Genomic DNA, 15,780 nt, shown 5'->3' with positions numbered 1-15,780 from the left:
TAGTTAACAGGGTAGAGATAGAATTGTAGAGATGGGTCCGGTTGATAGGATTAGTGCATTAGCTGGTGAACTTCTTATTCATATACTGGGTTTCTTGGGTACACAAGTCTAAAAGATGGAAAAACTTGTGGACTCGTGTTACCACTCTATGGTTCGATGATGACTGGGATTTTGCAAGGTTTGTGGATGATGGTGATGATCATTTTGTAAAGTTTTGTCAGTCGTGTGCTCTACTTTCGTGACTCAGTAGACATACACAAATGCACTCTATACTGCACAAGTACCACGATAAGTCTCTAGTTGATAATTGGATTTGCACCATTGTTCGGCGGAATGTTTCGGCGGAATGTTGTTGAATTTGAGTTTGTTTTAGAGCACTTTCCAATACCCCAGGACCTTTTTATGTGCAAGACACTGAGGAGTTTGAAGCTATACTGGTATGAGAACGACCTCAGTGTTGAGCCTCCTGAATTAGGTTGTTTTCCAAATCTGAAAGTTTTCCATGCTATAGTTGGTGCTTCTCAGGTGCCTTCATTTGTAAAGTTATTATCTAGATGCCCTGTGCTTGAATTTTTGACTATTGAAGGAATTACGCAATGCGGGGATGATCAGGTTAATGATATTGAGGTTACTGGGGCTCAAATGAAGACTCTGAAAATTAGGTTTGAAAGTGATCAACTTAATGGTGATACTAGTGGCGGTTTTAAAATCAATATCAATGCCCCAAAGCTTGAAAATCTTTATATCAGAACTGATGGCTCGGTATCTTTCTCTTTTACGGGGAGTGTGAAGTCTTTGGTAAATGTTAGTATTGCTTTCGGAGAATTTGAAGCAGAAAAACCACCGATCTTTTGTGGCCTTCTGGATGTTGTTTCTAGTGTTAAATACCTAACTCTTTCGGCTAGTCGGTTTAAGGATTGGCATCTCCCAGCTTTTGGTAATCTGAACCAATTGGAGCTTGTACTTTGGGATTGCAATTACATGGAATTGCTAGCTCTGTTTCTGCACAGTGCACCTAATCTCGAAGATATTATCTTAGTGTGTAGCACCAAATTTGAAGTAGAAGATTCAGTGTTCCAATGGAATCCGCCAGAGGAAGTGCCTGTTTGTTTGTCATCACACTTGAAGACTATCTCTCCATAACAGGATTCAAGGGACGGCAGGCTGAGATAGAAATGGCAAAATATCTATTGAAAAATGGTCCCTTTCTGAAAAAGATGACGATTTCTGCTGATCTTTCTTATGCGGAAGAGGACTTGTGCAAAGAATTTTCATTGTTCCAAAGGACGACGACTTGTCAAGTTGAGTTTCTTAAGATGCAGCCTATGCCGTCAGGAAGGTATAAGTTCGGACCATGGTTTTAGGTAATTCATGATTTCAGTTGAATTATACTGTCTGTTGGTTTTAGATGCTGTTGGGTCGTTATGGACAGGAATTAAAATCCAAATTGTGGTGAACTAGAAGGGTAAGGAAATCCGAAGTTCTGGAAGGAAACTTAGAAGTTCCAATAGAGAAACTAATTTGAATGCTGAGAAAGTCTTTTGTGCTTCAGTTTCACTTTTTTGGCAGAAGTATGTGGAGTCTTGCAGCAGTTGTACTTCGAGAAATGTACATCAATGGTGTTCATGATATGTCTGTCAAGTGTCAAACTTTGAGAGATGTTCTTACACCCAAAACCTTTCCTTAGATGTTGTAGAAGAGTGACTTTGCTTTGTATTTTGGTGGGAGTGTTGTAACTCTTTGGACCTTAAGTTGTTGGTGCTGATAGTGGAACAATAGCATTCTCAAATCTCATGTCTGGTAGTGTATTTAGACTTGCAGAGGTCCATGGCAAGAGACTAAAGAATTTGAAGTTGAAAACCGGGTGGTTAGTGTTTAATGGAATGGTTGAATCGATTTTAGATATAGCTCGTAGGGTTTAACAAGCATGAAGAGAAAAGTAGTACCCAGTTACTTATCAGACATCAAATTTTTAGCTGACATAATATGTGCTTCCACTAAAAGGAAAACCTTTTAGTACAGGATAAACGCACAACCTTAGATACAACCACATAGCCTCTTTCTTTCTCTGAATCTCTCTCTCTCCCTCACCCACTCTCTCTGCCTTCCCATGCTGGAGAATGCAAGTAGTTCAGTCAATTTCTACTATGTTCCTTTGTTACACTTTGCGGTGAGAGCAATTAATGGCGAGCAGCCATGATGATACAAGCAGACAAGGACTGAACTCCCCAAGGGCTTATACAATTCTAACAGTTCGAATTGTTTCCAAGATGGAAAGCATCATTTCTCAATATCTGCGCTGACCGAGCAGGTCTTCAGAGGCAGAGTGAAAAATCACCCTCTTAATTCTCTATGGGCTGGTCCGATCTGCAGACATCCCGGCGACAAAGTGGGCATACCCTGCATTCAAGCAAGCAATGTTCCAGTATTAGAGTGATTCAAAAACGTCTTAAACAAAAATCATCATATCTTGAACCAAGAATGGACTGATAATCGTATCTCATATCTATTCTAAGCCAGCTACTACCGAAAAGAAAAGTATATATGTTCCAAAATGTGCTATTTTATGCAATCAAACATGTCTTCTGTAATATTTTTTTTGGCGAAATGTCTCCAAGTAATATTCGTCACAGTAAAAAGATTCATGTATAGTATGTATAAAAATAATACAGTCTATTCCAAACCTGTGAATCTCCTTGAGCCACTTGTCAATACAAGTTTTATGAAATTCATGATTGCAAGGCAGTATCCGCATTTCATCTCCTTCTTCATACTCCACAAGGCATATGTAGCATCTGGTAAATTAGAGGATAGCAAAAGCAGAGCAATTAAGATAGTGCGATGATATAATCAAAATGCATTTTCCGAGCTTCTTGTCAATCAAAATCATTCAAATAAATAAATAAACATATAAAAACTATTTATCAAGAGAGATCATACACCTCCAGAACACCTCCCAAAGTGTCTACTACCACTGAATGCAGGTTTATATAAAATCCACATGCTACACAAGTCGACAACTGTTACTGAACCTCACCCTTTCCTGATTAGGCACCAAAAAGTTGCATCGAGTAGGAAACAAATTGATGCATTATGATATATATCTATATATCTTTGGGCTTCGTTTCTAGCCATCACAATATTGGAATAAAGCCCATATTTACTTCTAATTCAGCATACCATAAAGAATCTCTTTCTTCCTACAATTACCAAAGCCATTTTGAAAGCACTGCCTCGTTTCTTTCCACCAAAAACGGACAAATAATGTTGAGATGTAGAAAGAGAGAAAGACATATGATCATAACCCAATGTCACAAGGGGTGGATGCAAGAAGCTGCTGAGATTAGAGGAATCTTTTTCACGAGGAGAGTTACAGAGGCTGAAACTTTGGCATTATGCTGTTGTATTGGATCTTGCTGGATGAATCATTTACCAGCTAGAATTTAGTCCATTCCTGAGGTCCCTAAAAATCAAGTATGGTCTGGGGTTCAATATCACAAACGTACATAACTGTATGATAAACTTTCCAGCCTCTGAAAGTTTGCTATGCTTCAAGAGAGGTACGTTTTTTTTTCTTTTCTTCTATTCAATCCATTCTTGTGAAGTCTGGGTACTAAACTAAACACTTCTTGTGTCCAGGAAAGTAATTGATCAGTTGCATTTTGCTATAAACTAAACACTCGTGACGGAGACCTTATTACTAGAAACTAAACACCACTGTCTTAATAATGTTTGTGTCAACATCAAGTCATGACTAGAAGTTCACAAGACAAACCTAAGAATGTAGCTCAAGTTGCCAGATAATGAAAAGAAAAAGAAGCTTTTACTGACTTAGTAAACTATTAGACATCATTGTTTACGTATCCTACAATTTACAGTGTCTAAGAACCAATCTCCTTGCCTAAATATTAATAGAAATGAGTCAACCAATAACTAATGAAGAGCACAATTTGAAAATGCATCATCAAAACAATGCAAGACAGGAAAATTTCTTGTAATCGGGAAACACAAAATAGAACTAAGCAACCTGTCCGCAGAATCTACACTGAACTGAATGTTATCTAGTAGATAGATTAGGTAAGATACTTACTGTGCAGCCTCCTCATTCTGATGTTTTTGCACTTTGGAAAATAATTTGACAGGCAAAGATTCTACAACTTCATTAGGTGCAGGAACAGATCCAATTGAAGATACAGAAGGTCGGGAGGATAAAACCACAGATTGCTGGTGAATTTCATCCAGAACCTAATTAAATTAAGTATAAAGGGTTCAACGTATGCAATAAGAATGGCTGAGGGTACTGTAATCAAATACATTAACCTTACCTCAAACAAAGCCTCAGCTAACATAACAATTCGGGATATGCTTGCCCTAGCACTGCTGTTATCATTTGGAAGGGCATCTCGGTTACTTGAACGACATGTACAACGACCTGTTCTCTGATGACCAGATAATATACAAGACCTCTCATGTCCAGACACATTTTCAAAACGGCTCCCTAACCGCTGAAGTGCACGAACCTGCAACAAGTGGCATGTGTATCAGATGACCGAATGAGTGACATCTAAAATTATAAAGTTATTAATGAAAACAGAAGGCATGGGAAAACAACTCAAGAACAAATAGTTAAGAGTAGCATGAATTAAGTTTAGATGCTGCCTTCACCAGCATTTAGCAGTCTATAGTTCTATGCAAAAACAAACCACCAGGAACAATAAATTTAAAATGTGCATAGAAAGGTAGCAAACTGGTTGGCACACCAAGACCATCCACATATGGGATTAAAATAGGCATAAGCCATTCAATTAAACTTGATAGAAATTACAGACCTGGGATGAAAAAGAAAATCACAATCCTGTGGGCTATATATAATACAATACTAAACCTTACCCCAAAGAATCAAAAGTTAATCCGAAGAAGAATATGTACAAACCTGAGATCTAATTCTTCTCCTCCGCTCGAGGAAATTTGATCTGTGTTCGAGCAGATCATGATACCTGGCTTCTCTTGGTCTTATTGTTTCCACCTCAAAGTCTTGGTTGCTAAACAATGAATTCAACATATTGGAAGGAGGATCACCAGACCCGTTTTGCAAGTTTACAACACTACTTTCAGGTGCCAATGTCCTTGTATCATCCCCCTGATTTGTATCTCTCACCTCTCCCTCTTGTTGCATGGAAGAAAATGTTAAATCAGACAAAGATGATCGACGAAGAACCCTGTCACGAAGTCTCCCAACACTTAAGGTTCTACTAAAACGAACATTTCGTTCTACAGGTTCCTGAGATCCTGAGTATCTGTTATGTACCCCTATTATTCTACCATTAGCATTTCTGCCAACTTGTATAGAAGAATTTGTCTGATTGTCTTGCAAATTGCCAGAAAAACCAGATTCCACAGTGTTTAATCCTAAACTACCAGAAGTGTCTTCAAAAAATTGTGTAGGAGCCCTATTAACCAGTGATTCTGGAAGAAATTCACAACCTTCTTGACTTTCATCTCTACCAACCAAACTGGTAGAAGGTCCTGTTTGCAGATGTAGGTCATCATCATTATTCAAAACTGTGACACTTGTTGATGATAGAGGATAAGACCTAGATGACCCCAAACTGGTTGCTCGGCTTAGCCTGAAGCTTACATTGCCAGGAACGAAACTAAAACGGGAAAGGAAACGACCTGAAGGGTTCAAAGATGGAGTAGCAGAATCTTGAGCAGAGGAGGGATCAGTTCTGGAGACAGTATCATTGATGCTAGCATCACCCCATTCATTGAGTTCAACATTTGAAGATATACAAGGCATTTCATCAGACTGTTGAACGTTAACCTTTCTGAAATACTCCTTTGCACGATCCTGATCTGTGACAGTCTGGTTTGTACAAGGAGCAATAATTCTACTTCCTTTGTTCTGATGTTCACAAACCTACACCATGAGTTACACAAATGTTAGTAAATAACTGCTCTCCAATTAGCCCCACATCAATTATATAAAAGTCATAAATGACCCTTTATTATAAACATCAGCCATGTACTACATTTAAAAACGATGATCTAAGGTAGAACAGAAGGATCTATAGTGCAAACTTGTTCGTGGTCGTTGAGCATTTTCAAGCATGAATTATAAATTAATAGATTTCACAGCAAAATTGTTGAAATTTTTTATCTTGACCATGTTTTTAACTCCTCCACTGAGGCACTGACCTTAACAGTGTCAAGAACTACAAGTAATCCAGAAAATCAAACTCAGAAAACTACTTGATCTACTCTTCTTCAAAAGAATTTCAGACAACAATCAAATACTTCAGACTTGCGCTCGAAAGGTACAATAATTTCTGCTACCAAAATCCTACAGCCTACTGACCTGAACATTGTGATCCTATAAGCAAACTACATTTCACAAAACAAAATCAAATCAAATTCAAATTGTGCTCCTAATGCCAACAAAAACTCCGAAATCTCATCCCAACCAATTTGCATTGACGCCTCAAAATCCAACACAAATTATTATCACTTCGCAAGATAAGTCCATCAAAATCCAGAATCAAATGCATAACTGAAAATCAAAAGCGAAAACGATTCACCTGCTCGTCATCGTCGCTGCGGTGAGATCGAGATTTGATCCTTAGACAAGACGACCGGAACACCCTGCCGCCGAAGGATTTGGATCGCCGCCTCTGGCCACCGTCACCGGACGACGACGGCGTCGCCGCTTTGCTGCCACTCGATCCCATCCTAACTCCGATTCCAATGCCCCTTAGAAATTCACCCCGAAATGCGATTCAAACTGCATCGCGGAACCAGCAATTGGGATCTGCATCGGGTTTTCAATCCACATTAATATATATATAGAGAGAGAGAGAGAGAGTGGTGAGTAGATGAGAGAAAAGAGAGAGAGACTTACTAGCAGAGAGAGAGAGAGAGAGACGCAGATGTGAAAATGAAAGAGAAGAAGGCGCTTTTTAGTGTGGGGAGGCTCGTGAGAGCAGAGAGTGTGGCATTTTCTCTGCCTCTTTTTGCGGGATTTCAAAATTCTTGCCTTGGCCTCCTCATCACATAATATGGCTTCATTTGAATCTCCTCTTTGTTTTTCTTTACCACGGTAATTTTCCCATCGTGCCCTGTTTAACCTTCAGACGCTTCGCCGGCTATGCTTATGTAACATTTATATGTTTACCATACTTCCTTTCAAAAAAAGAAAAAACAAAAATAATAATTGATTTTAAAATAAATAGTAATCTTATTTTTATATCCTTTTAGTCGCTGAAGTTTGAGAAAAAATACCACCTAAGTTGAGAACCGCTTAGTTGAGGACTCTTCTCCGTTTCACTCCCTTTCCACATCTCGATCATCTAATATTTAGATATATGAGTATATTATCTCTAAAAACTTTCATCCAAGTTAAAAAATCATTAAGATTTATAAATGTGATTTACCTTATAAACTTGAACAATTCATGTTTGACGGATTTGGATCGTCTATTTATCTGATCTAGTTTTAGGGCTGGCAATTTGGGCCATGTGGAAACCAATCAACCGAGTATCAACCGTACCAACTTAGTTGGTATACAAAAGACTTGGTAACTGACTTACTTGGTACGGTATACCGTACCAGTTTTGGTAACATAGTTGGTACTTAGTATTGAGATTTTCATACCATCGGTATACCGTACCAACCATGTATGTGTAATTATGCAAACATACACCCATATCTACATAGGAAACGAGAATTGAACTTCTAACCTCTTACAAACAACATATAAAATGTATAATATATGTAAAGACAATTAAAATATATGCATAATATATAATATATGTATTGTTTTATATCTATAACATACTATAGATATAAATACAATTAAAATATAAAATGTTTAAATTTTAATTAGAAGTATGTTTCGAAACCATATCTGCTCTGATGGAAAATATGACCACATACCATCAGACCAAGGCTATCATTGCATTATATTTGTGAAAAAAATATATTTATCACTTCATTTTTCGGGCCATAATCTAAACTTGGTAGAGGCCTATTACCAACCGCACCAACCGAGTACCAACCGTATCAACTTCGGTAGTTGGTTTTGGTAGATGATTTTGCCTACCAATCATAAGTTTGCTGGTACATAGTATTGGTAAATAAAGTTAGTATACCTACCAATGTCAGCCCTATCTAGTTTGATTATTTAACGATAATCAATTCAAGTCAAAATTTATAGAACTGATCTACTTAAATAGAGCTACAAACTCAACGGCTGAAATGACAAAAAATAATTGAAAAGTAGGGGTAATAAACCGTTTATTAGTAAGTGTTCAACTCTGTTCAACCTAACGATACTCATTGGACCTCCCCCTCCGTACTTCAGGCATGAATATGAGAAGGGTAGTGAATAAATAATAGATTCACCTACAGAAACACTTTCGTATGGAAACTTTTTTTTTTTTTTGGCGAGATTTCGTATGGAAACTTTCGGGGATTCGTATTGAATAAATAATAGATTCGTATTTCTCGAAAATGATCTAAGCCAGAGCATAACTTTCGGGGATTCGACTCATTCGAGTAACCAGAAGAAATGGATTGGGGATTTATTCACAAAGTTTGGGAGAAGTGGGCTTCTCTCAGTGTTGGCTCTTCAGGTTTATCCTTGTCTCTGTCTCTGTCTGTGTTTGTAAATTCTGTTCTTGATGCATTGACAAATGGGTGTGTAGGTCGCCCTCTAAAAGCTGCTATACTCCTCAACTATGATCCAACTGGACCGTCTCGCCTCTTGTCTACCATGTAAGTCCCATTCCCGTTTTGAATTTTTTCTTTTTTGTTTAGGGGGGATTCCATTTGGTAGGTTTGGGGAAATTTCATATTGTTTGAACAAAATTGCACAATGTGGTTTGATAAAGGTTATGGCTTGATGGTATTGACGAGTAGAGGATTGTGGGTATTCCTCCAAATTGAAAGCTTTGAGGAAAGCTTTGATGGTTGTGTACCATATGGAAGTACTATGATTTGCGTATTAGTGGTAATGTTCAGTTCAATCATTGTTACTTTTCGAGTACACCACAGTTCAATCATGATATTTTCAGTTGTCTGGCGATGCCAGAATGAAAATTGAACTGTTCATGGATTTGTAGAAATCCAAGAATAAAAATAGAAGTTGTGTTGTGGCGGGTTAGGCAATGTGCTAGACTAAATTGGTTCTATTGATGCGAATGTTTGATTCTTTAATGGCGGAATTGCTTTAGTAAGTATGCCAAGTAGCTTGAGCAACAGTTGACTATAAGCAGTGCCGTTTTTATTTTTTTTCTTTTTTGCATGGGAATAATAAGCTTAGCTTCTGATGACTTTGATAAGTTGATGACTTGTTCACTTAGCTGTGTCTTTGGGTGGTCAAGAATGCTGATGGCCTAGGTTGTGACCTGCATAGCCATTCTATGGTCTCCCAAACCCAGTCTTGCCTTTCTGATAAAAGAATATAGTGGGTCAGTTGTTTTGAAAGATCATGTTGGAAGATCATTGCTTTGGTTATTCTATGCTAAGGATAGGGATTAACAGAATGTGCAAAATTCTGCTGAGTCTGTTCTATCGTGCTCTCTGAATGTGAGTGACATGCTATATTTATCAATAGCTTACAAGTGATATTTATCAATAGCTCACAAGTGATTTAGGAGCCATTCTGACTCCAGTGTAAATTTCACTAAAACTGTTTTTCTCCTCTTTCTTCCTGATAACTGCATGGTTTCGAACGACCTTCCTTGAATGCTTCATATCCTCTCCAACAACCTTAAAGGTTTTACTTTTCAAAATGTTTGCTTTTATGATCCTGAGAAACAAATAATACTATCAAAAGCTTTTGAGTTTAGATTCTTTTGGTCTTTTTATGAAAAAATCATAATTGGATACACTTTTGGACCTCTCCAATGCTGTAAAATTTTGTAGTTGAATCAAGAGAGTTATTAACTTGGTCATAGTTCCGTCTGAATCATTAAGAACTCAATATCTGCGCTCTTTCTTAAACTTGGTTTATATAGCCTGGTTGAATGCTGGTCTCAGTTAGCTGAATCTTATTGAAATCTTCTAGCAGCTGGCTCATATGGTTTTGAGACAGTTATTCAAATTCTGATCCTTATCTTGTTAATAGTTTTAAAGATTCACTGCCTGTTGTCATTTTGCCCAAGTCTAGTCAATCGATGAATCTGGTCTAATCATATTCAAGCTTGTGGGAAATATAGTTGGGAATTTAGTTCGGTGGATTAGTGTTTCTTCTGGTTGTACCATTGTAGAAGCTATTCCACAGTACCATTCATATCAAATGTGGAAAGACCGCTACAGTCATTTACAAGGTGAGAAGATCTGCAAAAAGCTTTGCATCCTACAATCATGATGGGTGGGTCTTTTTGGATTATACATTGGAAAAAACATAAATAAAAGGGTTGGAGTTAGATGGAGGAAATGAATGTGGGGCTGTCTGGGATCAGCAGATTTTCTAGTGTTATAAATGGAAAAGAGGGATATATTTGGTGATTGGGCGTCTGTGGCATGGTGACCCCTAGCCACCTTGAATTTTCTTTTCTTGAACTAGTGAAGATCTGTCCGTTGGGAGGGAAATCTAAAATTGATGATGATACAATTTTCATTGCAAAGGATGATGAACAGAAGTGAGCCTATTTAACTACGATTTTAGAAAGATTTTGTTTGCGATCAGAATACATCTAACTGCCCTTTGGTAGGAATTAGTGGTGAGGTTGGCAGCAGAAAAGTTGTGGGGGAGGGAGTTGACCTATAAAGGACTTGGGGATTTCCATTGCATGGTAATCTAGGTTTGCCTACCCACTTATTACTTGTCTTTATTCTGAATCCTCAGAGCATGGAGAAGACCATGAGATTACCTTCTAGGTGGTAGAAATTTATAATCTGAACATAGAAACTGAGGAGTATAGCAGATTTTTGAGATAATAACAAAGCAGTCATCTTTTCCTTTTGATCAGTAGGAAAAAGCACTCCAGCGATTTTACAAGGTCCAAATATAAAGCCTTTCAAGATGTTTGTTTTTATATTTTTAATGCTGGTTGTTGTGACTCTGCTTAAGCGATTTGGCACATGCTGCCTAACAAACTTGTTTTCTTAAATTTGAAATGCTTATACAAAGAGCTAAGATCACCTTTCTAGACAGATTCAGGGGTTATGAAGTTGCTAACCAACTTTTGGAGAAACATTGACCGCCCAAATCAATCGATGCAATGACTAGTGTTCACTCTCCTATAAAGTGGCAAATGAACTTTCTAAAATAGAAGCCTTATTCTGTTCTTGTGGAAGCCTCAAAAGTTTGTGCTCTGTAGCCCTCGTCCTTTTCTAATCCTCTTACACTTCCTCACAATTGTTTTCTAACTTCCAGCTATTTTATCTTAAAATAATTATATAGAAACTACACTGCAGAATAATCCAGTTTCTTTCAGTAACATTGAAATTCTCCACAGATAATTAAAGATTGTGTGTTAGTGTTTTTTTTTATCAAGAAAATGATATTTACATTCTGACGAGTCTGTAATGTCCTTCCCCACAAAGGTGAGTGCTATGCTACATGTAATGATCTTGTGACAAAGTTGGCATTGTAACTTCAGGTCGTCTCACTTCTGCATCTTAGCTTTGAGAAAATTGTTTTCTCCTCCCTTAAATCAAGATATCAATGTGGTTTTAAACTAGCTTGCTCAATTGCTTCCTATTCCACCCAACCCAATTTAGGTTTAATCTTTGAGAAATAACCATCGTGTGCTCTTAAGAAAATAATTATACTAGTACGTATTTTGAAATTATGCCTTTGGTATCCTATTTGAACCATTCCATTGATCAGACACTAATTTCTCTTGCAAAGTTGTAGATCAGAATGCAATTACATCTTTTTGCTCCCTCTCAAACTTGCTTTTATTTATTCATTTATTTATTTATTGAGTTTTTTAATTTTTATGTTGGTTCGACTACCTGCCTCCGTATTAAATCTTCCACTTTCGGTCATATGAATTTGAATTAGTTGTCTGAACTCTATTAGAGGTGGTAGCTAAATCAGTTAATACTTTTATGTGTATTGCTCGTTATAACATCGCCCCTACTTTATGGAAATGAATTATCTCCAAGATACTCAGGCTTAACTGTATTTGTTAAATTTTGTTTACATATTGATTGATAGAAGACAAAGAGTGATTAGGAAAAAGAATGAATGTAGTGGATAAGAAATCCACTAAATTTAGGACTGAGTTGGTTAACTTAATTTTCATGCATTGAAATGTTGAAAGCTGCCATACTGATCAACTGTGACCCAACTGCACTGTCTCAGTTGTAATCTACTATTGAAGTCAGATTTAGATCATCACTAGCGTTTGGTAATGTAATCATCTACCTATACTAAAATAACATAACTACATGAAAGAGATTATTGCTTGATGATAGGTAAAACTAGAGATCTTGGAATCTTTCATGAGTCAATCATGTTAGTTCTTTGGTAACTAAGCTGATGAAGAAATTATTACCAGTGTTTTTGTGATGCATCTATATCACCGCTCAAATTTAAACATATGCTTATATAGCAGCAGTAGCAGCAGAGTTTTGACATTTGAGTTTCTGTCATTCAGCAATGTTGAAGGCAGAAGTGTCAATCCGCTGAGTTATTTCATTTTAAAAAGTCATTTCTTGTGTCTTTTCCACTATTAGGTTTATTTTCTGGTCTTTGTTTTGTATCCTTTATATCTTCACGTCCTTGGTCCAGTGGCTAGGCTACACATTGTGGAAGACATTCTAACTTTGAAATGTAGCATTTGCATATTTTTATATATTTGATAGCTGTGCAACTAGTCATCTAAACCTATCCAACAAGAGCTGAGCCAAGTGAAGTATGGACCAAAATTAGATTTAGAAACATAGAAGACTGGGCTTTGTATCAATATTCATTCTACTTTGCTTTTGTGTCAATATTTTTGCACTCAGCTTAACATATCATGTTTTGAACAAAGTTCTTCTCTCAGAAAAAATGATTGGGGGAAATCACCTTTTCATTTTTTATTGCTTTTGAATTCTCGGTTAGTTTAAAAGCAAAGTTTTCCTTAAAGGTGTCATCCTGATCATTTTGTTTTGTATGAAGCACTATACCTGAAGATTAATTGTATCTCTGCAGCGTCGAACAAGAAGGGATTAAAGTGACTCCTATTGAATTGAGCCAATTCATCAACTTCATCAAATGCGACAACCTCCGCACAGAGAGCTTCATTATTGGGCCCAACCAATGTAAGTTTTGTCTTGTCAGTTTATAGTATCTGCAAGATGTCCTCTATAACTGGTATAAACTTATAGTGCTTTGTGATTTTCAATTATGGTGAGTTAACTGGATCTTGTGTCATGGGCAGATGTTGTCACATCAATTCATGAGAATTGGTTCTGTGCAAGGTGCATGAACACATCAAAACCAGCTGGTGAAGGGGCTATTGTTATGCAAACAGCAACATTTTTCTTGGTTGCACTGTAAGCCACACCATCTGTCTATAAGCACTGAAATGTGATTTATGATGCAATTGTGAATTGTCTATTACAGAGGAAATTCAAATGATACATCCATTATCAGTCATTTGTATTATTCTGGTGAACTGTGACTCATTCGTGCAGATATGATGGCTCTATTGGCTCAGCTTCTCGTGCTATGTTTGCTGTTGATCAGTTTGTGTGGCAATTAAATCGACGAAACCTGTAACCTTGCCAAATACAGCTGTACGTTTTTACTTTCCTATTCTCTGGCACCATGATTTTGTTTTTATGAACTAATCTATTCTTAATGCTTTACTTGGCACTATAGTATTGCAACAGGTATAGTAATAATGAAGAGTTCTTTAGCATTAATGAGCCATTTGTTGATTAGTTCGTGAAATTTAAAACTTTGTTTTTCCTGCATTCATATTATACTGGTCCTTATTCTGGAAGTTGCAAAATGATTGGGCATTGCTTCAACAAAATCCAAAACAGTTGCCACTTAAAACAAATTAGGCTGTGAATGCATCTGTGGTTTTGAAAATTTAAAAAGTTGATGGTGCCATCACTGCCATGATCATATGTCATCATTTCTAAGTTCTACCCTTTTTTAGTGATTACAAGTAAAGTCTGCATAAGTATTAAGCGGCTGAAATTATGCTTGTAATGGAAGCTCAAAATTTTTATAACCTGAAAGACTTGTTGTCTTTTGTCTTAAGTGAAAAGTTAAAGATCTAATGGGGCGGGAAGAAGGCTAAAATTCTATGAGGATGGTTTGGTTGTATTTGGGTCATTTGACTAGACAGAATCAGAGAGATATTTTAGTACAAGGTTGAGACTGAGTCTGACCAAGAGCATTCATGGGACAAATTAAGATTTGGAGTTCTCTGTTAATGTAATAAATATTTTTGAGATCAGAGATTTCTCTTCCACAGCTATTCATAGGGACTGGAATGTGACAGGCTGGCAGCTTACTAAATTGTCTAGAATTGAAGTTTTTCTTGTTCGGTTTCTTGCCTCTAGTTTCCCCAAGTCTTCTTTTCATGTGGATGTGTTGTTCACTCTTTGAAAATTCTCTTTATTCTAAGCACTAAAATCCTGTTTCTTTTCAACAACAACATTATTGTAGTTTTTTTTGGCTACTGTTATAATTATAAGGTTGCTTGACATGCTCCTTTTTTTAAGTGGCAACACATTTGATTTGAATCAAATGGTCTACCCTGGATGTCCCCATTGTCTTGTTTTTTGCTGCTGATCTAACATCTACCCGAAATTTAGCATATATAGGATTTGCATGCCTTCAAGAATACTAAATCAATGTTAAATTGTTAAACTGATTTGGTAGGCTGGCCAATGGCCATAGGATATATAATTCCTTAATATATTTTATGGTCAATTATTGCATCCTTGGGGTTTCCTGAAACATTGCATTATGCTTTAGGAGATGCCATTGGGGAAGAAAGGATTTCTTATTCATCTTTTAGATTTCCTACAAAATCTGTTCTGTTGCATTTTCATGTGTGCAGTCTGGACACCAAGACAAGTGTTTTGTGATTCTAAATGCTTAACATCTCCTTGCATGTAGTTTTACCGCATCCTACTACTGTTTGACCATAGGCCATTGTTACTTCCACGCTTATGAATCCCCGCCTGGACCATTACCTATGGAGTTTGCACAAAAAGGACTGATTTTGTATATGCTTGGGATCTAGTGTGTTGTGCAGATTCATGCATATTTTATTGCTATTTTGGTCAGTTGTTTGTTTTAAGGTTGTAGAATGTAGAACGACTAATGTTTTTGTAACGAGTCATTCTGCTTGCATGGATTTTCCACTTGGGCAGCCACAAAAACCAATTGAGCCATAATAGAGACTAAGCATTAAGTTTTTGTTATAAATACAAATCCGCACAATCCAAGTGATGGCACCTCTTCTTTTTTTTTTTTGGGAATGCAACAGTTTGATAAATGCTTAGGCAGAAGTACATTCAAATTGGGTAGCCTCCTTTATATATTAGGAGGTTCTAACAAGTACAAAGATTGACCAAAGTTGTGGCAAGCATAACTAAAAACCCGGTTTGATGGGCGGTAAGATGGGCAACTCGGTTTGCTGTTTGTCGAACATGGCTAAAAGCTATAACTGAAGCAGCTTTTATGTCCTTCACCAAAAACCCCAACTCAGACCATTGAGACCAATATGGGGAAGCAGCTTCAACAGCTAAACCAACTCTAAACAATCTTTCTATTTGGAGGTGGTGAAATTGCTTAGATCTAGCTAGGTTGAGCAA

At 37.0% G+C, this 15,780-nt stretch overlaps 3 protein-coding genes across 5 annotated transcripts; 2 read left to right on the top strand and 1 right to left on the bottom strand.

Annotated features, from left to right (window-relative positions):
• The first annotated feature begins 333 nt into the window (after positions 1-333).
• LOC101314671 (putative F-box/FBD/LRR-repeat protein At5g62970-like) lies at positions 334-1,143 on the top strand. The gene has a single exon (XM_004301722.1). The coding sequence runs from the start codon at positions 334-336 to the stop codon at positions 1,141-1,143; it is 810 nt and encodes a 269-aa protein (XP_004301770.1).
• Positions 1,144-2,093: 950 nt separating this feature from the next.
• LOC101314385 lies at positions 2,094-6,728 on the bottom strand. Its single transcript, XM_004301721.1, has 6 exons — positions 6,579-6,728; positions 4,934-5,920; positions 4,326-4,520; positions 4,091-4,245; positions 2,685-2,795; positions 2,094-2,400 (listed from the first exon to the last, which is right to left on the bottom strand). The coding sequence occupies exons 1-6, from the start codon at positions 6,726-6,728 to the stop codon at positions 2,343-2,345; spliced, it is 1,656 nt and encodes a 551-aa protein (XP_004301769.1). The 3' UTR covers positions 2,094-2,342.
• A 1,691-nt stretch (positions 6,729-8,419) lies between these two features.
• Positions 8,420-15,324, top strand: LOC101305474. Of its 3 annotated transcripts, none has more exons than XM_004300346.1 (6): positions 8,420-8,630; positions 8,703-8,772; positions 13,151-13,260; positions 13,380-13,494; positions 13,636-13,737; positions 15,112-15,324. In XM_004300346.1, exons 1-5 carry the CDS (start codon positions 8,567-8,569, stop codon positions 13,718-13,720), a joined length of 444 nt encoding a protein of 147 aa, XP_004300394.1. In that variant the 5' UTR covers positions 8,420-8,566; the 3' UTR covers positions 13,721-13,737; positions 15,112-15,324. The 3 variants fall into 3 exon arrangements, with proteins under 3 accessions (XP_004300394.1, XP_004300395.1, XP_004300393.1); XM_004300347.1 differs by having other exon boundaries at positions 13,659-13,737; positions 15,080-15,115; XM_004300345.1 differs by lacking the exon at positions 15,112-15,324 and having other exon boundaries at positions 13,636-13,815.
• The last annotated feature ends 456 nt before the right edge of the window (positions 15,325-15,780 follow it).

The sequence above is a fragment of the Fragaria vesca genome, linkage group LG5 (assembly GCF_000184155.1).
Source record: "Fragaria vesca subsp. vesca linkage group LG5, FraVesHawaii_1.0, whole genome shotgun sequence".
NCBI lineage: Eukaryota > Viridiplantae > Streptophyta > Magnoliopsida > Rosales > Rosaceae > Fragaria > Fragaria vesca.
This window is presented reverse-complemented; position numbering and strand designations above follow the sequence as displayed.

Coding starts and splice junctions, on each gene's coding strand:
- LOC101314671 (XM_004301722.1), top strand. CDS start 334: ATGTTTCGGCGGAATGTTGTTGAATTTGAGTTTGTTTTAGAGCACTTT.
- LOC101314385 (XM_004301721.1), bottom strand. CDS start 6,728: ATGGGATCGAGTGGCAGCAAAGCGGCGACGCCGTCGTCGTCCGGTGAC. Junction 4,246..4,325: donor TAGCTGAGGCTTTGTTTGAG/GTAAGGTTAATG, acceptor TAATTTAATTAG/GTTCTGGATGAAATTCACCA. Junction 2,796..4,090: donor CAGAATGAGGAGGCTGCACA/GTAAGTATCTTA, acceptor CTAATTTACCAG/ATGCTACATATGCCTTGTGG.
- LOC101305474 (XM_004300346.1), top strand. CDS start 8,567: ATGGATTGGGGATTTATTCACAAAGTTTGGGAGAAGTGGGCTTCTCTC. Junction 8,631..8,702: donor TCTCAGTGTTGGCTCTTCAG/GTTTATCCTTGT, acceptor ATGGGTGTGTAG/GTCGCCCTCTAAAAGCTGCT. Junction 13,261..13,379: donor CATTATTGGGCCCAACCAAT/GTAAGTTTTGTC, acceptor TGTCATGGGCAG/ATGTTGTCACATCAATTCAT.